At 45.8% G+C, this 23,043-nt stretch overlaps 1 protein-coding gene across 1 annotated transcript; it reads left to right on the top strand.

Moving 5' to 3' along the window:
- On the top strand, positions 1 to 21,278 carry COTL1 (coactosin like F-actin binding protein 1). Its single transcript, XM_032195645.1, has 4 exons — positions 1 to 270; positions 642 to 724; positions 10,111 to 10,268; positions 19,927 to 21,278. Exons 1-4 carry the CDS (start codon positions 194 to 196, stop codon positions 20,035 to 20,037), a joined length of 429 nt encoding a protein of 142 aa, XP_032051536.1. The 5' UTR covers positions 1 to 193; the 3' UTR covers positions 20,038 to 21,278.
- The last annotated feature ends 1,765 nt before the right edge of the window (positions 21,279 to 23,043 follow it).

Genomic DNA, 23,043 nt, shown 5'->3' with positions numbered 1-23,043 from the left:
GGGGCCGGGACCGGGGTTAGGACCGGGTTTGGGACCGGGATCGGGACCGGGCGCTGCGCGGAGCGCTGCGGGGCTGCGCGGTGCTGCAGCAGCAAGAGGCGGCGGCGGAGGGCCCCAAGCTCCGCGCCTCCCCGCCCGCCACCCCCCTTTCCCTCAACCCCCCCCTTCCCTCCCCCTTTTCCAAGACGTCCCCATGGCCACCAAAATCGACAAGGAGGCGTGCAGGGAGGCGTACAACCTCGTCCGGGACGATGCCACCGAGGTGAACTGGTAGGTGGCCCAGCCGCGGGCACCCCCTCGCTCTCCCGCAAAGGCAGCGGTGCTCCGCTGCTGCTCCGCTCCTCGTCCCCTGCCCCCGGGCCACCCCGTCCTCCCCTTCCCTTTTCCAAAGGGTTTTTTTCTTGGAATATAATAGAGGCAGCCTTTAAATTTCTTCTCCTTGCCCATCTCCAAAGGCGGACTTCTGAATATCTCCTTCCCCCTTCTCCTCAATATCTCCTTTCCTCATCCCCAAAGGCTGACTTTAAACATCTCCTTCCCCCCTTCTCCTAAATATCTCCTTCTCCCTTTCTCCTTTCCCCATCCCCAAAGGCTGACTTTTAAATATCTCCTTCCCCCCTTCTCTTTCCCCTCTCCCAAAGGGTGACATTTAAGTACAACGGCTCCACGATCGTCCCCGGAGACCAAGGGGTAGACTATGAAACCTTCAAAAGGAAGTGCACAGGTAAGCTCCCTCTCGCTGCCTTTGACACGAGTGGCATTCCTCGCTGCCCAGGGCAAAGGGGAAAAAGACGGGAGAAAACTTGGGGGAGAAAACTGCAATTTGTGCCGCCGCTGCTGCCCCGTGCCCTGTCCTGCACGGCTGGGTCTTCTGCTGTCACAGAGAGCAACTCACTCAAGTCCGTAGTCCTTGCAGTCCTTTGTCTCACCCCTAGCCCTAAGGTCCTCCAGGCTTTTTTTTTCTCCCCTTTCCACAATTTGCCGTTCCTTCCCAGCTATAAACAAGAGCCGAGGCTGGCTTAGCAAGGCTCCCATTGTTCGGCACTGCAGTTCGAAGGCACAGCCTCTCACTGGAGAGCAGCGAAACCCTCCGTTTCGGGGCTGGAAAAACGCAGCCGCACAGAATATTCCGCAATAAAATCCTTCTGTAAACCCTGCTCCTCGTGCTCAAGTAACCGCGGACAGAAGGTTGCTCAGATTTTTTAAGAAAGTGAAACGTGAGAGCGGGTAGGCAGAGGCTGGCTGGAACAATACAGCCCGGGAACAATCGCCGCCGTGCATTGCACAACCGCACCAGTTGCGGCCCTCGCCTTAAACGTGGCAGCTGATTGTTTAACTGTCGGATGTGGCTGATTAACAGCAGAAACAAAGCCTGGGGAGAACAAAAATAAGCGGGCAAATATTTAACTTCATCCGATCTTGACTTTTGATGTGTCTTATACAAAAGCACGCTTTGATTTCTCGCGGAATAACTTCTGGGGGGGGGTTGTGTGGTTCTCCCCGTCTTGGCGGCTGCTTAACGATATCGCAAAGTGATATGAGGTATAAAGCGTTTGTAACTCGTACTGCCCTATAACTGACAAAGCCTGCCTCCCTCATCCAGCTATTCTACAGCCAAGTGTTATGGTTAATCTGTAATTCTTGAGTGATGTGTCTGCACTGTAAAGGAACTGTGTATTGAGCAATTCTCTCTTCTCAAGGTGTGGTGAGCCCCGGAGGCGCTGCAGTCAGAGCCCCACATCCGTGGAGATGCTGGTGCCTGTCCCAGTTGGTCTTTCCAGTGCTAGGGTTCAGCTCTATTTTATGGAGTGGAGAGGAGGACTTCCAGTAACTTAATGAGGGCAGGGCTGGGCTGAGCAGTCAATAAATATCACAGGAGAGAAATACGTTGTAGTCTTTGGAAAGGAGTCACTAAATCAAAAGGGCTGAGACTGCTCTGCTCTGACATTTGCAGTGGGTTAATTTGGGTTAAAAGTGGGTTAAATTGACATTTGCCAGGATTAAGACAGCTACTCGATTCTAGCTGCTCTTGGGACCTCAGAACTGAAAGTAATCCTCCTAGAGGTGATGTCAGAAGTGCTGATACCTGTACCCCAAAAACTCCTTCCCACCCATCTCTCTCCATGTGCAACCTGAGGCAAACAGCAATTACCCAGCACACCGGGAAACCTTGGGCTCTGCACTTCTGAAGTTCCTGCCCACTTTATCTGGGGGGTTAGTAGTTTTCCCAGTAGGTCAGCAGCTTCAGCATCAGTGCCCTGTTCTCTGTCTCTTCCTATGGCTGGGATAACATCTCCACTGTGTCCAGACATCTGAGGCTTGCAGAGGAACCTTCCCTGTTTACTTTTTCTCCTTATTTTTAAGGAGCTCATCTCTTATTCTGTCTGAACTGATATTTAATGTTTGTTCTGGAGCAGTACCCTCTTCAGGAACAGTTCCTGTCCCTTCTGCAGCAGACGGAATACTTCTGTCGAGTGGATAAGGAGCAGAGAGCAGTCACTGGTTGGGTTGGGTAGGATGCGTCTAACAGCTATTGAAGGCACATATTGCACTTTGGAATATGGCCAGTTTTGTTTTCTTGCCAACGCTTGCATGTGTCAAACCCTAATAAAATAGGGTATTAAAGCAGACAAGAGTTTAAGGAAACTTTTTTTATATCAACAGAGGGGCAAGCTGGCCTGAGTACTGAAGCATTTTTACAGCAAAAAAGGAAATTCCGCGTGTTTGAGTCATAAGTATGGAAAGGGAAGAGTTAAATAAGGGGCATCAGTGGGGTAGAAGTAACCTATTAGCCTTTGATGTGGAGCCAAGTCCCTCATAGCTGCTTGGTTCTCTTCCTTTCCCTCTTTCCTCATGCACCTGGCACGGGCTGCTCCTTGGCAGACCAGAAGCAAGAGGTTATATCCAAACCTTCCTCTGGAGCCTGGCTGCTTGAGGCTTGGAGGAGCAGGGAAATTCAGGTACCAGGCTCCCGGCTGAGTGCCAGAAAGGATCTTACCCCACCCACGAATTAAGGGCAGCGGTTGGGGAAGGATGAGACACGAGTTTTGGTGCCTCCATCCGTGCAGCTGCCCTTCACTTGGACCACTATCCATGGTCAAAACCCAAGGCTCATGCCAGCAGTTGCAGCTTTGGCTTCCCATCTGGAAGAAAGGTGCCAAATGAAGTAGAGCTGCTTGGAATATTTCTGCTGAAACAGAGCCAGTAAAAGGAGTAGGAAGAGATGGGAAGAGCTACTAAATATTATTCCTCCCTATTGCTACATCGCTTCCCTCCTGGTCCTATCTCATCTCCTTCTACATTTTGCTGGAGGGAACAAGGGCTGCTATCAATGCGAACAGCTTCAGAAAATGTGATTAAAGGTTAAAAAAAAAAAAAACTGACATCAGAATAAACTTCCTTCCTTGTTTCAAATTCCTGTTTTGTGAAAAACACTGCCCTGAAAGCCACAGCGTGCTGCAGCTGCCTCTGGTAGAAGCTGAGCATAATTTGGTGGTTGAAGGTGAGAGCTCGAGCTGGAATGGAAAACCTCAGCGTGCAGAGCGGCACCGAGCCCCTCAGACAGGGCTTGCTCTGCTCCACTCACTGCACCATCCATTTTGGTGCTGTTCTGAGTGGCAAACAGCTGTGTCCCCTGCTTTCTCTAATAAGCATTCTTATTAAAAGCACCTTTGGTGTGCTGTACATATTGCTTCCCTCTGGGGCATTAAATTACAGAGCAGGCGGTGTCAGCGTGTGCTAATTGTTGTGGCTTGGAGACCAAGAAGGGCTTTTGTACCAGCTGGGAAGGCATTTGCCTGTGGTGGATATCCGTCTTGTGCAGTGACAGAGGCTGGGAAGGGCTGCAGGGGGTTGTTGGTAGCAGAGGTGTGTTTTGAGTTTGATTTCCCCCGTACATAACCCTTTTCATGCAGACCATGGCCCAGCCCATTACCGATTCTGCAAACCTCCTCAGGGAGCAAAAGTGGTTGAGGACAAAGGGTGAAGTAAGAAATTACCTAAAATTGCTTCTTTTAATGGAAGTAGCAGTTTGTAAAGACCATGTTGGAAGCCAACTCTGTGAACCTGCAGCAAGGCTCCATGGTCTGCAGCCCAACAAGCACAGGACAGGTCAAGATGCAGTAAGGTGCATGCCCTGAGCTGGGGACTGCTGCCATACCTGGTCTGTCCTGTGTAGGTTTCCTTGCCCATCCTGCTTCATTCCCAGGTGTGTGTCATGCATCAGAACCACGTCATGCATCCTGGGCTCAGGGCTTTTTCTTCCTAATCTTTTTGCCCAGCTTTGTGTACGAGCAGAAGAGCTTAAGGAACTGGGTAATTAAAGTCTCCCTTCCTTATTCCATTGTTTGGAGACTGTGACTGAATGTGGTAAGGGAAGCATTTTCAGTGCCCTTCTGTTCAGGGTCCCGGGACTACACCTGTGCTGCAAACACAGCCTGAACCATGGACTTTGGCACATCAGTGAGTGTCATGCCAAGGGCTGTGCCCAGCCTTAGCATGACTGAGATATTTGGGTTGGGAGGCTGCAGCACTGCTATACCCTCAGGGAGCAGTCTTCTCTGCCTTCCAAAGGCCATCCCAGATGTTTGAACACCTCTCCTCCAGCCTATTCCAAAACAAAGTCATCAGGTTGGTTTAAACCACTGACACAGTGAAGTCCTTGTTAGGAGATTAGAAGGAGGCTGCCGATGGCACTTCCCCTTGCAGCCCCATGTAATGACCACCCTGCGTGACTGCTCTGGCCTTTGTCTGACCCAGAGAGTCTGGAGACCGTAAGTTGAGGACATTTTAACTGTGTCAGGGTCATTAAACACAGAGTAGACACCCCCTGTGTCTTCTGGCTAAGGACTGTTTTGGTTGGGCTTAACAGCGCAGATTACCTCTACCCTAAACAAGGGCTTAATTCAAGGCTTTTGATCCATTTGACTTCACAGTTACAGCTCTTGCCTCTGCGGATGGCCCGGCTCCAGGCGTAGCTTTAATTTGGTGTTTGGTGGTACATGCCGTGAGCATGCTCTTAAGCAAAAAGCTGAGCTGGTGGATTTGAAGCCAGAAACACAGATAAGAGTTGAAGGTTATTGTACGGAAGGATGTCAAGGCTCTTGGGCTTTGTTGTTGTTTTCTAAGTCTCATAATTGGGCTGGCGATGCTGCTGCTGAGAAAAGTACATTCGACTGAGATATCAGAGTAACTCAGCAGTCAAAAACATCCGCCTAAACTTTTGTGTGTATCCGTAATACCTGACTGCACTGGACAGCTGGGTTCAGTTTCCAGATTACAAAGCAGCAGAGCATTGCATTGTCTCTGACTGTAGTTCATTTTATTTTTATTTATTTATTTAATTTTCCATGTGCATGCTGTCAAGAAGTAGCAGAGAGGCTGGAAGACTGTTTTTGACTGCTTCCTCCCCATGCTGCATGTGAACAGTTGTTTCTCAACGCATCTCTGACAAAAGAAATAATGAGCCTTCTATTGGGGAAGCCTCAGTCCAGATAAATAATTGCAGTGACAGCATGAAACGGGATAGTTATTCATGTGTCTGCAAAGATCAGACCAAAAACACACAGTGCATTCAGCATGAGGAAGAGCTGAACATCTTTGGTCTGAAGTAAATACCCTATAAAATCATTCCTCGTTGACATAAAATATTGGGAAGAAAAAAGACATAAAATGAGCTTCTAATACAAACGCAAGATCTTTCTGGCTCGTGACAATTGCCCAGTAAACCCAGGCCTGTATATAAAATTTAGGAGCTAAGACTTGAGAGACAGATCACCAAGATTACTTTGGCACCTTAGGTTGTAGGAAAGATTTGTAAAAATGCGCAAGGCCATATAATGAGATAGGTGCTTATCTGTACTTGGCAGCATCTTAAGTTGCTAAAATGGGCCTTGTAAGTCAGTCTCCTACTGGGTTTGTTTTTCCTCCTTAATGTTCGCCTTGCCTGCTTTCCCTTAATATCTATTTAAAGGAAGACCTGGGGCCGGTGGTGGCTGTGGGAAGTTGAAACTGGCTTTGTCTGCAGTGTGTCCCTGCCATGCTGCCCTCCCTGTGCTCTTTGCATGTTGTGAGCCTGCATGGCACGTGTCTGCCAGCCAGCTCCTGGCCACCAGCTGGGGCTGGGGATGTCCCTAGCAATGAACGGGAGTTGGTTTTAGGGAGTATTGTCATTAATTTCGGTGGGAGCAACTCATTGGGTCAATTCTGTGCTGAAATAGCAGAGAGGGAGATGGGTGGCTGCCCCAGCTACAGCCCCCATGGTTACGGTCCTGTGGTCAAAGGTTACATGTTTGTCCTAGATGACTTAATGACACGTCTGCATGGTGCAGGGCATCATCAGAGGTGCACAGGCTTCCCTACAGCATCAGAGAAGGAAATAACAGCGTGCTGAGAGGTAGGGATGGTTTTGTCTGTGCTTTTAGCCACGTGGCTGAAAGGGTGACTGAAGAGGTAGAAAACTGGCAAATGAATCTAAAATGAATACAATTGAAACAAACACAATAAATCCTTCACGAAAGCTGTCATACACTATCAGTAATTCAGTGCTGGGGAGACCACAAAAGCAAACCTTGCTATGAGCTACCTTGCTGTATCTGACCTTGACTTAGCAGGCAGGTGATGCTGAGAGCAGTGGCCTTATCTTGGCATGTCTCTGGCTTGGTTGTTCAGAGCCCAAAGACAAAGAACCGTGAAAATTTGATGGTGTGTTTCTTTCTCGCAGCTAATTTCTTTTACTGATGAGTCAGTGCATTTTAATCCGATGGGAAATTTTTTAGCACAGCTGAAACAAAGGGTTTGAGTGGATGAAAAAAATAAGAAATTCCATCAAGGAAATCTCTGCAGCTCAGCATCAAGCTTTGTTGACAGCCACGGGCAGCTTAATCAGTATATTTGGGAAATCCTGCCTACTGATAAGTAAGAGCTTTGGAGAAAAATACTAAGTGATGTTCATTAAGGCATTCATTGTACTTTTAATTGTTTGCATAGCCCTATTGCCTTGCTCTACAACACTTAGGGGAATAGTGATATTAGTACGAATTAAGGTTAATTTCTGCTGTTTGTAACTTGTGAGATCTTCTCAAATAAAGCTGCTGTTTCCCAGCTCTATTAATATTATTAATTGATTCTCTCTGCCCTGAAACCCATGGCTTAGTGACAAGGAAGCTGGTTGTGTAGAGCGAGGCAGGATTTCCTCTTGCAGAGGAAATCTGCTGTCTCCCTCTGATTTGTTGGACAACCCCCAACACCCAGCAAATTCCCAAAACCAGTGTAAGTGATGGGTTTTCTTTCTGAAAGGGGTTGGGGGCAGAAGGAAGAATATTGACGCCTTGGGGTTTCCTTCAGAGTTGGCACTGATGGCATCGAGGACTTGCAGCGTAGTGAGGTGATGTGGCAGGGCAGAGCTGATCAGCTGTGAAAGAGGAAAGCTGGCGGTGTTGATCCTGCTACCGCTCTGAACAAGCTTTGGACTCATTCTGAAACCCCTCCAGGTAGACCTGCCCCAGGTAGATTCTGCCAAAGACGGTGACTCAGCCCCGTATCTAACCTTCAGTTGCTCATTAAACTTTGTGGGACTTGACAAGATGAGGTAAGAGTTGCTCAGTCACCGGGCACTAGGCGATCTAATGGGCAAAAGCCCATGGGAATTGCTGGGCTTGGCTCTCAGAGCTGCTGTAGATCAGGCTGCTTTCAGGCAGGATGGGAAAGCACTCGAACGGTTCTGCTGGGAAGAGAAACCTGTTTCCAGCCATCTGTGGGCTCACCTCAAAGTGAAGTTCATGCTGGCAGATAAATCCTTTCAAACTCCTTTATGTGTTGATTTGAGAAAACACTGCAGAAAAGCTTGGGATTCTTCACATTCATTATATTTTTGCATTATGTTTACTACAAAGGGGCATCCTTCAAAGCAGCCCTCAGAATTTGTGATAGTTTTTGGAAGGAGAAGGGATCAAGACCCTACACAGTCGAGGTGGGAGGTGATCAGTCCACGAGAAGGGCTGCGACACACTTACAGCATTGTAGGGGCCGGGACTTGATGACCTTAAAGTGCCTTCCAGCACTGGGTTCCCATAGGAACCCCAGTACAATTCTTAGCAAAACGTGGCCTCCTTTAGCATCAGATCTGGGAAAGCAAGGTTTTTTTCCACAGAACTGTTAATAGTAATGTTTGGGGATTTACTGTCTCTCTTCACCTTGGTATTTCCTGGCTGTCGGTGCATTTATTGTTCTAATCAATCTTAGCAAGAGGATTTACTGTCAGGAACGGGAGTCTCACCATGGGTTTCTTCTACTTGCCGGTAATAGGGTACGAGTGAGAAGTTTTGTTTGCCTGTGCTGTCGATACACGTGGCTTTTATTCTCCTTCAGAAAATCCATGTGGATTTTTATCTTTTGAATCAGATTTCTTTCTTTCTTTCTTTCTTTCTTTCTTTCTTTCTTTCTTTCTTTCTTTCTTTCTTTCTTTCTTTCTTTCTTTCTTTCTTTCTTTCCTTTCAAATCTGAAATCTTTAGAGGAGTTTGTTTTAAACATTCTTACAGGCTCACAGACCCCTACATACATTTTTCAGTTTTCCCCAGTAGTCCCCTGTCAGTAGCAAAAAATATCTAGAGAGCAAAATAGGAAGAACACAGGTGGTTTGGTTTATTTTTAAGCATTAAACCTTGACATCTTTCATTAAAGGAAGTTGTCTTTACCAAAACCTTGGCAAAACACAGTGTTTAAGAATCTCAGAGATATATGAGCTTTTAAAGAACATAAGAACATTTCATTTTTGGCCTTTTTTTTTCTTTTTTTTTTTTTTTTGGTATTGATTTCTAGCAGCATATTTTCTAGGGATCCACAATTTAGAGCTGCTTTTCCTCATTCCCTGGAGCTCCAGGGGCTGGACCCAAGGAAAGGGATGTTGGCAGACATTGCTACTCCTGGAGACTGTGTTCTCACCCAGCAGTAGTCAAGACAGCGAGGAGCTAGGCAACATTTTGAACTGGTCACAACAAGCGTTAACCAGAATTAACATGATTCTTTTCAATCAGCAAGCTTGCTCTTCTATTTTGAGTCATCTCATTTCATTAAAAAGGTCTTGAGTGGCCTATAACAGATGAAGTAGCTATGATTAGGTATATTCCACGATTGCACAACTGTCCATCTGTTCTGCTGTTTTTGCACAATCCTGGTTGAAGGCTCCAGCATCCTGCTTGCCACCGGGGCTGGGGATATGAGAGGATGGTATCACACAATTTCCAAGTGCCAGTGATCATGAAGGCGTCCGACTGCCTCGGGTGATGAGTCACCCTGCAGTGAAAGAACAAAGTCCCCGAGACAAGGAGTTTACAAGGTTTTTACACATATGGCCAGACTAAATAAGCCTAGTCTGGCCTGATATAGCAGAAACCAGCTGTGAAGCAAAGATCAGAACAGTTTTAAAATCCAAGGTCTTTCTCTGTGGGGCTTAGGAAGGAATAGAAAAGCACATCTGGGGGAGCAGTTGCAGATTTTCTTTCGCTCCTTCTTCTCTCCTCGTCTCCTTCATGTAAGCTCATGCTACAAGTGAGGCAGAAATGTTGCTGAAGGGAAGGCGGGAAAGGGTCCGATCTGCACCATGGCCAGTTTCTGGGTATATTTTACAAAACGTGATCCTAAACCTGCTATCCAGTAGGAGGGAGGCTGGGAAATCACTTTCTTCCCTTCTTGACCAGTGACCTGAATGCAGATTGGTGATCTGGCTGAATGTGTAACTTGGGTTAATCCTGGGCTGAATGTGTAACTGGGGTTAGCTTTGTGCTCCTGGACTGCCTGTTGACTGTATTTGAGCCATTTCCAGACTTTCTAGCAGTGCACTAGTGTGGCATGGCAGAACCAGCTTCCTCCCAGTCCCTTGGAGCACCCCAGGAATTAGCAGACCTAACACTAGCAACGTGTACCTTGCCAGCAAAGAACAGATAAGCAGAGCCTCTGTATTGCCCTGTTAGTCTAGAATAATGCTATCATAATGAAGTATCAGTGCCTTGACTTGGTCTTTAAGTTGGGAGCAATAGTCTTACCCCGGAGAACAGTGTGGCAGGGATGTTTCTGTTGTTAATCACTTTACCCCTATTGCTCTGTCCCACCAGATGATGTTCGATTGTTTGGCTTTGTCCGATTCACCACTGGCGATGCCATGAGCAAGCGAGTCAAGTTTGCCCTCATCACTTGGATTGGAGAGGATGTCAGTGGCCTGCAGAGAGCCAAAACTGGGACCGACAAGACTCTGGTCAAAGAAGTAGTACAGGTAACCACTTCCGTCTGCTTCTAAACACCAATTCTCATTGCTTTTAGCTCTACGAACATCGGTAGAAGGTGAGACAGGGAGAAGGATTGGATCATCCTTCATCTTAGTGGTTAATCTTTTAAAAAGAAGACAGTTTCCTAGTGCCTGTCTTCTTACTATGAGGACGTAATATCTGCCTTTTGAGCACTCAGACATAAAGAAGCACCTTTGAGCTTAAGGTTTCCTTAACTATTTCATGAGGAGGGAATATGAACTCTGCTCCATGTCATCATTAAGATGTTTCCAATCTGCTTCCTTGATATGAGAATAATATAACATTGAGTGGTAAGGAACAAGGCACTATTAAATTAAGCAGGTAAAATTAAATAGAAAAATCCACGCCCATGTGTGAACTTTTCTCTCGATGCCTTTTGTCTCTGCACAATGTATTCATGGAGAAAATCAACTGGAGTCTGAAGTCCTTATCAGTACCAATTAACTAACAGCTTTTAATAGCTAACTAGATTTGAATAGTCTTCTGTTTGGCCTTGGGCGTATCAGCAAAAAAGATAAATGTGCTTAGTGCACACCTTGGAAGAGCTTCACCCGAATTTGTCTGTCCCAAGCACATCATTTAACTCTGCTGAGGCCTCCTAGGGCTTGCTGAGCTGTGCTCACTCTGTTGGGCTCCAAGCTCAGTCAAAGCAAGGGAAAACAAACAACTGCCATGAGAGACACGAATTGTGGAAGGGTACAAAGAATTGCTGACAAGACAGAGAAGATGCTAATGTTTAACATGTTTACTCTGGAGATGTTTTTAGAGCAAGGTTAGCTGTTTCAATGAAACCTAGGGCCAGCTTTTAAATGCGTGAGAAATGGTCTTTTGCTGTGCTGGGAATCTTGCAACAAGACAATATGGAGGATGAGAATGAAGACCCCCCCCCCCCCTCCCCACTGATAGTTTGTATGATACAGAAAATATTTTAGGTAAGAAGCATAAGGAATATAACAAAAGTCTTTCAAAATGGCAACTATGCTGCGGGGGCCATTCTGAACAGAGACTCCCATGATGATACCTGAGAGACAGAAAAGCAAGTCTCTGTTCATGTGAGGCAGATGAAACTGTGTTATTGCAACTGGGGATGAAATTATAGGGTACTAATGAATGACTCATGTAAGAGTCACTAAGACCAAGATTTTTTAAAATATGTTTAGACAGTTTATTCCTGTGGAGCTGAATAGCATTCCCAACTGCTGTTCTAAGATCTGTCTCTTAGGTCTGCTACATATTATTTGCAATTTCACTTGTTTCATGTTTGATTAGTAGCCTGTGCAAGTTAATAATCCGGTGGAATATTAACCATTCCTGGCTGTTACTTAAAAGCTTTCATATTCCAATTAACCTAAACTAAAATATAAAAGCAATATGTGGTTGTACACTTTTATTCAGCAACCGTGTCTATAACCCATTCTAAAGTGTTTCTGAATGTAAGGTCAACAGTGATCTCTCCATAGGAAAGTTTCTTCGTTATAGAGAAATTAAGACTATTTATACAGATTTCTTTGTGAGCATCTTACAAGACCACGAAAGAATACAGCATGTCCTGTTTGGATATTGTTGGATAGCTATGCAGAAACTCCACAGATCAGCCTGTGGCACAGGTCAAGCCAGTTCTACTTTGAAGACATTTTTAATTCACTTTTTATCACTGTAGAGATGTGTAGCAGGACAAATGTACTATTGCCAAGATGCTGTGGACAAAGAGAGGCTAGATAGTAACTTGTATTTCTTTGGCAGTCTTTTCATGCAAATTAAGTTAGTGGCTGGCTGTTTAAAACCAATGTAAAGGGGAAAAAGGATGTATGACATAATCCTAGTACGTAGTGACTAAGATAGCTATCCATACATGCAACAACGGAACCCTCACAGTGGAGTGGGATAAAAGTAGTACTATTGTCTTTTTTCTAATGCATGTGACCTTACAGGTAGCCAAAATAAAGGAGGACAGGAAAGTCCTGCAGTTTAGTTGAGGGAATTTATCCCAGAGCTATTTCTCTCTTACTAGTTCACTTGACCTTCATCTTCCAAAGTATATTTCCAGTCATCCTTGTTTCTGATTTTTACAGGGATTATTTGAGATGTGGGTTATACAAAGAAAAATAGTTCGTTTGCTGTGATGATAAACTACCAGTCTGACTCAGTGCTTGTTTATCTTTTGGAATAAGCAGTACCCTAAAGTGAGATTTGTCTTTGTTTGTTTTTAAATCTTGAAGAGAAACTAGATTTTTCATACAATTTGGCTCTCTGCAGTTTCAGTTATGTGCATGACCCGTAGGTGCACTTACTCTGTGCAACATGGCTGTCTTTCAAAGGAAGTGTGGCACAAAGAAACTTATTTATACAGCAGGTAATGACTTTGATTTTCATGATCTATGGAAGAGATTGGTTGGGATTATAGAACAACAGTTCTTCAGACTGAGAAGCCCTCCATGAAACTTGAAGGATGCTCACTCTCTTGTAATATTTGCAAAAGCCAACTGCAGCTCCTTATACAAGACCAAAGCTCCTGTGTGAGAGGAGATCTGCTTTATATTCTCGGATACGTTGTAGACACATTGATGAGCTACGGTTGAGCTCTGCTGAAACCTGAACAAATGCCAACAGACATTGTTCTTCCACCGAGACACTTCAATACTGCCTAGCAAGCAAAACCCACCATGTTGCATCTGTACAATACAGAGCGTTCACACATGGTGATTATTAACTTTCCCCCAGAAGCATCTGCCGTAAGGAAAACGTAAGGGATATTAACTGTTGAAGAGTAGATTATGGGCTTTTGAACAAAAGGATGAAATGTTATAAAGCATGGAGAAGAACTGGGTTGCCCTTGGTTTTGTATTCGTCCCTTGGAAGGGGGATGCTGTGAAATCTATGGGGAGGTGGCTGGGAAGCAATGCAGCCAGTCATCGGAGGAGGGGGACAGCAAATCTCTCAGGAAGAAAGGACAATTGATTTTTAGCTGTAATAACTGTAAAATTATAGGGACACATCTCATCAGGTACAGTTCCCCTGTTCTGTACTAGTTGAGAATCAGGTCTTTCTTATTTGGGACTATCCTTATTACCTCTTTAATGTTGTTGGAAAGTGGGTTATTCATTTACTGCATTTATTTTGGAATGCAGAGAAAAAAAATGCATTTTGCATTTAAGGAACATTCAGCAACCTTTTTTCACAGCTTTTTATTTTCCATCCTTTCCTCTTCACCTCAGCTGGAAGTCTTGGGACAAGCCTGAGGCTTGGCCCAAGCAGTTCAGCTGAGAGCAGGTTGAAAGTAAGGGCAGGGTGGAAAAAAGTATTTATCTATAACTTCTTAAGGGTATGGCTAGGTATTGATGTGTCGAGGCTTTCCTGTGTAAGTGGAACCATGGAGTAAGGTGATGCAGTATCTTTTCTCCACTGAGTTTCTGCCTAGGCCAAGTACAGGCCTAGTGCTGGGAGCAGAAGCATACAACATCCCGTGCTTTTCAGACCATGGTTTAAGATATTTGGGAGGTCATTTCTGGGGTACAGTCTAAACCTAGATCTAAAATTGTCTACACTTACAGCTGAGGAACCTATTTTATGAAACAGTAAGTCAAGGATGACTTAGACTAAAAGGCTTCATCAGTTTTGCCATTGGCAGTAGCAGGTCCTGTCTTGTGCACAGGGGTGAACTGGTGGAGGCTTGCAGTAAACCACACGTGCAGCCAACCCCACAGCCCTTGTGCCCTCTGCACAGCTGTGATTTGATCTCTGTGAGCCACTTGCTGTCATGCCAAGGCCCTACGCAGCTGCCAGTAGATACCAGCTGAATAGAAAGGCTTTGGGCATATTTTTCACTTGGCTGTAAAAGAAATCATGCAAAGCTGGTCTTAAACTCTTCTTTTATGCCCCTGGCAGTAAGCTTGGCTCTGCCTTTTGCCTTCTTTATATGCACAAGCTGTGGCTCATTCAGCATTAGTACAAATCTATCCAGGAGACTCTCTCAGCTCTGAGGGCTGTTGTTTTGACCTCCTTTATCCCAGAAACCCAGGAGACACAGATAGGTCAGCCGGAGCCCAGAAACCAAGGCTGTTGTAAGCTGCTCAGTGTGGTTATCAACAGCCGGTGGCGTGAGGTTCAATTCAGCCATAAAAATTCCTGCGAGGTCCAACCTGGCAGCTGTGGGGTTTAAGTACAGGAGAGTCAGGCCTCACAACATGCAGCCCCATTCGCTCCGAGGAGAGGCAGGAGGATGAGGTTACAGTGCTTGTCTTCGAGGAAGGACAAACCCAGGCACTCCCAGGGGGAGGCAATCAGTGCTACCAGGGTCTGTTGTTGATGTAAATGCTGAAGAACTGAAAGCAGGACTTTGTTTCCCTCTGAGTGCTGCTTCCCCTCTGAGAACTTGTTTCCTTCATGACAGCATTTCCTACCAGGAGACTTTAACCCTTCATTAGGCTGTGTAGAGGAATTCAGGGGAATTCAGTTCTTGATGGACTGAATTCCCCTGAAGAGCTGTCTCAGCAAAGGAACTGACCAACCCTTGCCCATTTGTCTTATCTTCCATGAATTTTGGCTCTTCTCTGTTTTCTTCAGCACTCCTGCCCCCACAAAATCATGTGCTCTATTATTTGCCAAATCTTATTCAGGGTAAAACAGCTCCGTTTCTGTAGGCAAATATTTGTGGCATTTTATTCATTATTATTTTTGGTGAGGAATTTGCCTGACTTTAGTGATGTCAACAAGTTTACTGAGTTCGTGCTTTGGAGCTCATGATCAGATCTTTTTGTTGATTTTTCTCTTTCCCCTTGGATTCCACACTGCACCGATACTGCTCCTTCATAAGGACCGATTTATGGGATTACTGTCCCTGGTCTTGGGGCAGATACAACATATGTAACTCCATGTATGTACACTGAGTTTCTCATGTTAGTACAATGGCCCAAACAGAAAGAGGTTTCACAGATTTGTCAGAAGCAGTCAGAAAATCAAACTCATGTGTTACTGGCTATACTGGCTTCAAGACAGCCTTTCTCAGGACAGGGAGTGAGATTCTGCTGGGAAGGCAAACACAATTGTACTTTTTGACAGTTTTTCCTATTCTGGTTTACTGTAATGACCATACCAAATGGATATTGATTTAAGAACTCCTATTCCTTTTCTAGCGAGGGCGGTAACTTTATAAGTTATATCTTTCGGCCAGGATAAGCAGCCTCCCATCACCCCACATCTGAAACGCAGCCCTGTGACTTTCCCAGTGGGATGCATCAAGATAGGAAGAATTTGCAGATCAGCTGAAATGCAGTTCCCATTCCTGTGAGATATGTTTGCCAGAGGTTAGGGCTGGCTTCTCCCAGTGGCTGGAACTGGTGCGTGTAAAAATTGGCAGGGAGTTTAGTGGGAAAGAGGAGTTTTACTTAGACTCTGCCAGCTGATCTCAGTTTAGGTGCAGCCAGAGTACAAGGCAGTGGTGCTGTATTGCTGCAGGCACTTGTCACTTTAGAGCTGTCCTTGCACTTAGGGAAGCCCTGCTAGTACATACCTTTGCTGCAGCCAGAGCACGTGTCCTTTCTTCCCCGTGGCCCCAGCTCTAGGACTCACACCATGCTGGAAAAGAAAAATGGGAGATGTCATGGATGGGAGTAGGGACTGTAAGCACAGTGGATCTGAGGAGTTTGAACATCAGTGGAGGCCCTTGCAAGGCCCAGTATAAATAAAAACAGCAAGAAGCTGCTTGACTGCCTGGCCCCATCCCTAGCTGCTAAGAAGCCATGTGCCTGTAGACGATATAAGGATTTTCCTTCTGGCTCGAGGCCTGCACATGCTGGGATTTATAAGGGCCTCCCTAGACCTTTTTGGTACAGTATCTTCACCAGGCAGATTTTCCCTTGGCCAGCTTAGGGAAATTTTATGACCCCATATGCTAAACATTCAGAGCCTGGAATAGGCAGAAAATCTACTCCACCCTTTTCTTTTCCTCCATAAACTTCTCTGGAAGAGAAAGGCTGCACAAATTTCATGCCTCCCAGGGAGAGATGCAGGCTCTGTTTCTGTGACCTGGCCTGTCTGGTTGGAGCCCTTTGTCTCCATAGTGTCAGATGGGGGCTGACACAGAGGACTGGATCACAAAGTTATGACCCTTTTCTACTCAGGCACAGGGTGAAGCGTGTGCTAGATAGGTGTATTGAAGAGCCATGTGTAAACCTTACTTTTTGCGTTGCATTCAATGACTGAAGAGGCAAAGCAAAGACTCTGGTTACTGTTGTGTGATAAATGGGAGTGATAAATGGCATCATTGTTTTTGTTATCTGTAGGCTGCTGGTGGCTCTGGTATGAATACAAAGGGCAGAATTCACTCCCAGGGCTTGCAGTGGTTGTAAAAAGCTTGGGGGTTGGGGGGGAGAATAGAAAAGGAAGTGGAGGAGGTAAAATGAAGATGCTTGTCAGCAAAGTAAGGGCTCAAGCATCAGTTATGCACCGTGCCTTAGGCAGCTGTAAGGGTTCTGCAGTTCACTTGAAAGGCACTAGATAATGCTGTGTGTGAGAGAAGAGGAACTGGGGACTTTCCCCACCCCAAAAAGAAAAGTCATAAGTAAAATCTGACGGTAGAGCAGAAATCTGACTGAAGTCGGATGCCTGTTGCCATCGCTGTTAGCCAGTTTGAAGCACCGATCTTGCCTGGTGCTTTGCAGGAGCCATTTCAGTATGATCAGTTATTTATAACTGCAGATGACAGTCATGCCAAATACAGACCATTGCCTGGTTTAGCTAACATCAGACCCCATTAAATCAGCTGGGAGTTGTTTTATATTCTGGCAGTTTCAGCAGGGACAAGGAAAGAGTGAACTCTGGGTAAGATGGCCCTTGACTGCAAAGTGCTGCTGTTGATCACAAGTGTTTGATCCCCTGATCTGAGAGCCACGGTCTCTCCTGCCTTCCTGTTTTGATGGCACAGGAGGCAGCAGATGCTTTCAACTGTCTCTAAAACACTTATATGCCTCCCTTCATCTTGTGATTTGTGCCCTGAAGTCTTCACAAAGCTCAACCCCAGAGAGCTCGGACAGTTCAGAGCAATGAAGGAGCTATGGTTGAGGAAAGGTCAAGCAGGATACTGCAATCAGGAGTCCCAGGCAGCAAACTCACCTGAAACACCTTCTCTCCTTGGGGCCAGGCTTGACGAGATATCGTGGTGGGTGAGAACCAGTGCAAAGAACCAAAGAAGTCCCTGACAGCACCTGCCAACAGAAAGGAATAAACTGGAGTTATTTATGGCAGTGACCCAGATTGCTCGCCGAGGGTACGAATCTGGCCGAGGGGTGGCCGGGTCAGCTAAGAGGATATTTATGAGTGGCTGGGAACATAACCCATCTGGCCAACTGCAAGGGGGAAATTATTCAGACTTTGCAAGGTGGCACAGGGGTGTCGACATGAAATAGTGGCTGCTGCCCCCAGATCATCACCCAGGAAGCATCTGGGTAGCTGTCTAGTTGAGAAGACATTTGAGTAATTGTAATTACTTTGTGGCACATGTAATTTAGTTCCCCGCTATTAATACATGACTGGACTTGCAGTTTTAATTTCAGAAGCAGCTTGATTCTGCAGACTGGGCATTGAAGGAAACCCTCCCTGCATTTATAAAATACGCACATTTTTTGTGGAATCCCTCTCAGAAATGACTTTCTGGGCCTGACCCAATTGTCACTGACCCAAGTCAGAGACTAGTACTGAAGTCACCTAGTCCCAAATAACCTGTGTTTCCTGAGCTGTGAAAGTTTTCTTAAACCTGTTAATACATAGAGAAGAAACTGAAAAGGCTCAGCTCAAAAATCCTGGGGCCCCATACCTCGGTGAGCACCACATAGGTGGCAGTCATTGGTTCAGTCCCAGCAAGAGCTGAGCTTTGCAAAGATCTCACACAGGAGAGCTAGAAGGAAGACACATGCTCCAGACTTGTGAGCATGACCAAATTTGATGTTTTCAGGGGTTTGCCTCTATTTCCAATTTCAAAAAAGGATATATATATAAACATTTTTTTTTTTTTGAAGAAACACTTTCTTTCCCATTTTCCCTGAGCTCTGCTATGACATGGAGGAGTGCCTGTAACGTCTGTCTGTCCTCACCCCAGCAAAGCCAAACATGGATGAAAGCAGAGCAGACAAGGCTCCTCCTGGCTGCTATAAGCTTTTTTTTTTTTTTTTTTCCTCCCCCGGAGCAACTCTTCAGTAGTGAGGATTTCCTACAGTGTGAAACAGGATCAGCTGCAGCCTGGGAGACTGGCGGGGGGGAGGGAGCCGTTTTGCTCCCCCTTCCATTTTTTCCACCGCATGAAAGAGGTGCTGAGGCTCTTTCAAGCTGAATCCTTCCCCACCCCCTCCTTTACCCAACTGTGATCCCAAACCGAGACCCTTGAGACGCTGCCAAATAAAGAGCTCTGCCATGGCTCCGAGTCTGAAACCAATTAGAAATACCTTCTCCACGTTGTGCTGGGGCTGTTCCAGCTCTGGGGAGACCCGGACAAGATGATGGCATCTCCCAGCACATCGCCTCCTTCTGCCAGGCAGCCTCTGCCACCTTATAGGGCTCTCCCTGCCCAGAGAGCCCGGTGCTGCTGCTTCCCTGAGATGCTACAGCAGGGCTGCAGGGATTTCCCTTTGTTTTGTCATCAGCTGTTGGTGCCTGGCCATGTAGAGAGCGATGGGTGCTTGTGTTTTTCATGCTGTGCGCTGGGGGGAAGGGAAAGATGCATGAAATGGTTTCAGTTGTGGTTAGGAAGTGAAGGAAAATGCTAAAGCAAGAAGCAAATGTGCATGTTTGCTTAAATGAGCGTGCACACGCATGCATGGCACCCTTGCTGTGAGGCGAGAGGGACATGAAGGAGCGAACCCTTGACCGCAGTGACACTGTGGTGACAAGTGCCCTAAAGGCTCCGCACGATCCCATTCACAGCGATCTGTTTCAAGAAAGGTTTTCTCTGTCTCCAGCCTCACATTACAGCATGCTGCCTAGGGCTTGCCCAGCTCACATCAGTTGCAAAGAGCATTCCAAGAGCTAGATAGCTGCCCTGCAGTACACAAGTGTGCTGATAAACGTGTCCTTAAAGGGCACTTCGATCATTACACCGCAGAGCGTTCTGAAGCCCATTAACAAAGCCTGTCTAAGCGCAGCATCGTGGTTTTGGCCATGATGTGAATTAGATAGCTCAAAGGAAGGGTCAGTAAATCTGCTGAAGTAGATGTATTTGCTCTTGGTACTGTCTGCATCTTGCTCCGTCTTTAATCAAAGCATCCTCCCACCAGCCTGTGCAGTACACTACTGTAGTGTACTATAGCACTGGCTTTTTTTAGAAGAGCTCTGAAAAAGGACAGGGGCACCAACAGGATCTGTGACTTGCCCACAACCATACTGAAGGTCTGTGGCTGCTACAAGGTCCACAGTTCTGTGCTTTTTAATTTCCATACTACTTAGGAAGCTTGACATAGCCCAGCCTGGGCATTTATGACTAGGAATTGCTGTTGCATAGGGCAGGATTAGGCCTTGCAGATGGTGACTGTAGTAGTGGACATGAAATTTCTCCAGGATAAGTCCTTTTGTCCTTTTTATATGAGTACTTGGACAACTATCCTCTTTTTAAACAGTCTTTTTCTTTATCTCTTGCAGAACTTTGCCAAAGAATTTGTGATCAGTGACCACAAAGAGCTGGATGAGGATTACATCAAGAATGAGCTGAAGAAAGCAGGGGGGGCAAATTACGATGCACAGACTGAGTAAATGCAGGAACCTCCTGGCACCATCACCTGGATCTCGAAGGGAGAGGGAAGGCACAACAAACTAACACAACTGAGAGATGAGGCAACTGAAATCCCCAGCTTTCTGTGTGTGCACCTAAGAACTCCCTTTCTTTGCGTACAGCGGACTTCTGTTTTCCATTCCATCTCATGAAACATCCCTCTCTGGGGTTCTGATTTTCCCCCCATTTTTTTTTTACTCATAACTCTGTCCATGTTCTCGCATCTGTGGAATTTAGGTTTCACTCTGCTTTGGTCCATATTCAGCATTGTGTTTGTAGCAGCTTGCCATTGTGTCCTTCTTCGTCTGCATGCATGTGTGTGTGTGTTTAGCTGGGCTCAACCTGGTCTCTGAGGGGAGAAAGTTTTGGGGAAGTTGTGAACATCCATTATTTTCTTTTTGTTTTAATTTGTTCTCACTGATATTTTGGGGAAGAATATTTTTTTCTGATCTAGGCTCAGATCGACTTGAATTGAGTGCACTCCAACTTTGATTAAATTGTCTAAGCTTAAATGTCCAGCTCAGATGCTATCTAGCAGCTTAAAACACAAAGTGAACAAACAAACAAAAATCATCTCTTAATAAATGGGAATAAAATTGCCTTAAACATTGCTTGACAGTTGCTATGCTATGTGCTACATCTCTACCCCTCCCTCTTTAAAATAAGATCCAACATGATCTGAATGTGAGGGTTTTGTTGTTTTTTTGGAGGTGTCACGGCACAGTAAACTGGGGGGCTTAGAAATGTCTGGACATTTGTTCACTATTTTGTGTACATCGGTCTCTGGGTTTGTATTTGACTTTCCTAATGCTGGGGCTCAGGAGGTGAAACTGAAACGCATAGATTTCCTTTTTAAATGTCTGCAAGAATAGCAGCAGCTGAATCCTAGCAGCCTTCTCTGCCCATGACCCCCATTTTTGCAGTTAAAACACAACATCTTCGTTATTTGGGGCCTTCAGGTAGTGAACCACCCTGCAGCTGTAACTGAGGGATGGAGCAGAGCAGCTCTGTCCCATTCGGGATGAAAATTCAACAGCATAGGCTCAGAGAGAACCTGGGCACAGTTTGTTCGGTACCAAACTGGTTGTTTGGGGGGCTTCTTTTATTCCATCAAAGGTAATTGTCCCCTGATCTAGGCATAGGGGGAAAACTGTGTTGTACTGAGGCTTGGAAGTCAGCGCTATAAACCCATTACAGAAATAAATGTTTTTCAAGAACAGTTCTCAGAGACTCTGTTGTTCTTTTACCTTCCCTGCAACAACAAGGCTATATTTAGGAGGGCTGTTAATCCTTGGTGTAAGGCTCTGAGCTCTTGCAATCTTGGTGCTATTAGGAGAATTAAACACTGGCTTAAATGTAAAATGATCTTGCTGCCTGCAGCCCTTGTCTGCTCGTCTCTGCTCTGACAGGCAGAGGTGACCATGGTGCATCCGACACACTTTTTGTTCAGCACCTCTACCTCTAAATTTTGAGCACCAAAAATCCAAGTGGGAATTGCAATTAGGTCAAAGAGAATTTCACACCCACATGAAATAAATGTAGAGAGGTCAGGAACAGATTTGGGAGCAAGAGCAACACTTCGGAAGTGAAGTTTGGAAGTCTCCTGCACAGACTTACACAGGTGTTTCAATTTGGGGCCTAACCTTATTAAAATTTGCCCTGAAAGGAGTGAAATACTGGTTATTTTAACAGGGCTGACAGTAAGGACAGGCATAACTAAATGGGAAGAGCTTTGCAGAGAGCCTGAGATGCTCTGAGGCTTTGCCTTATCGGTTCAGTGACCACAATCAACTTTCATGTGACAGCTTGTGGGGTGCGACTGAGGCAGCAGCCTTGGTCTGGTCTCAAAGCCTGGTGGCAGCATCAAAAGAAATTTGTCAGCAGCAGCTTTGGTCTGGGGTTTGATGAAATGCTCAAGAAAGAGCTCAGCACAGAGGCAAAACAGCTCTCAGCCGCTCAGAGGCATCTCAGCAAGACAAAACGGGGCTCTTGGGCTGCTTTCAGTGGGCTGGCTCTGGGGATGGAAAAAGTGTAGGCCTCACCCTGGCTTTGGCTGCTTTGCTCTCCTCAGACAGGATAAGCCTCCTACAGAGTATTTTTCTGAAGACTTCCTAAATATTTTCTAGAGATTTGTCTTCTCCAGGCATGTCTGTCCCATACCCTCCATGACAGCCGCTGTGAGGGCTGGCTGCAGCCCACGTCCAGGACTAACTCACTCCTGGTGGCTGGATCGGCTGGGGGGGGAGCCCTCCGCTTCTGCACTGGTTTGAAGTGGGTGTTTAAAGTACTCGTACAAGATAACCATCCCATGTCCAGTTCACAGACCATACAAATCCCATATTCTGTCTTTGAATTGCCTCTGTGAGGTACTGCCATCCCATTTCCCATATTGTGGTCCCAGTTTGATCACAGGAATATCAAGCGTGCAGTTGCTAGCACAGCGATTGCATAAGCAACATTAGATACATAGGAGAAATATGAGGAAGATAAGGAATTACTCATTCTCAATAGGATATGAGGACAAATCCTTATGGAAAAAACAAGCCTGATGAATGATACCAATAACTAAGAATTAGTGATTTTTTGTTTTGCTTTGTTTTCAGCCTCAATTTCATCTTCTCAGGTAAACTACCTAACCATACCATCTCGCAAATGCTCTGAAGAGCTTCATGGGGACAAGGTGAGATGTACAAATGCATTTGCTGCTGCTCTGTCTCCATCCTCACTGGAGGTCAGTTCTAAAAGTCCGAACAGGGAATTCTTGTCTGTACAGACCCGTTCCTCCATCACTGCAATGGCCAAGTTAATCAAGTCCATGCTCATCAAACTCTCGGTCAAAAGTAAGATTACTTTTGTCATAAAGAATGTTTTGGAAACACACCCAGCCCCAGCCCAAGCTGATGAATGTATGTCCCAGATGGCTGCTTTGGAGTATGGGGAGAAAAATGTCTTTCAAGAATTTGATATTTCCTTCTCTCTCTCATGAC

Source organism: Aythya fuligula, chromosome 12 (genome assembly GCF_009819795.1).
Source record: "Aythya fuligula isolate bAytFul2 chromosome 12, bAytFul2.pri, whole genome shotgun sequence".
Classification (NCBI taxonomy): Eukaryota; Metazoa; Chordata; class Aves; order Anseriformes; family Anatidae; genus Aythya; species Aythya fuligula.
The sequence above is the reverse complement of the archived record's forward strand: the minus strand, read 5'-3'. Positions and strand labels throughout refer to the sequence as shown.

What these genes read in the sequence shown, in the direction of transcription:
- COTL1 (XM_032195645.1), top strand. Translation starts at nt 194, where the DNA reads ATGGCCACCAAAATCGACAAGGAGGCGTGCAGGGAGGCGTACAACCTC. An exon ending in CTTCAAAAGGAAGTGCACAG is followed by an intron (nt 725 to 10,110) that starts GTAAGCTCCCTC and finishes CTGTCCCACCAG; the next exon opens with ATGATGTTCGATTGTTTGGC. An exon ending in TGGTCAAAGAAGTAGTACAG is followed by an intron (nt 10,269 to 19,926) that starts GTAACCACTTCC and finishes TATCTCTTGCAG; the next exon opens with AACTTTGCCAAAGAATTTGT.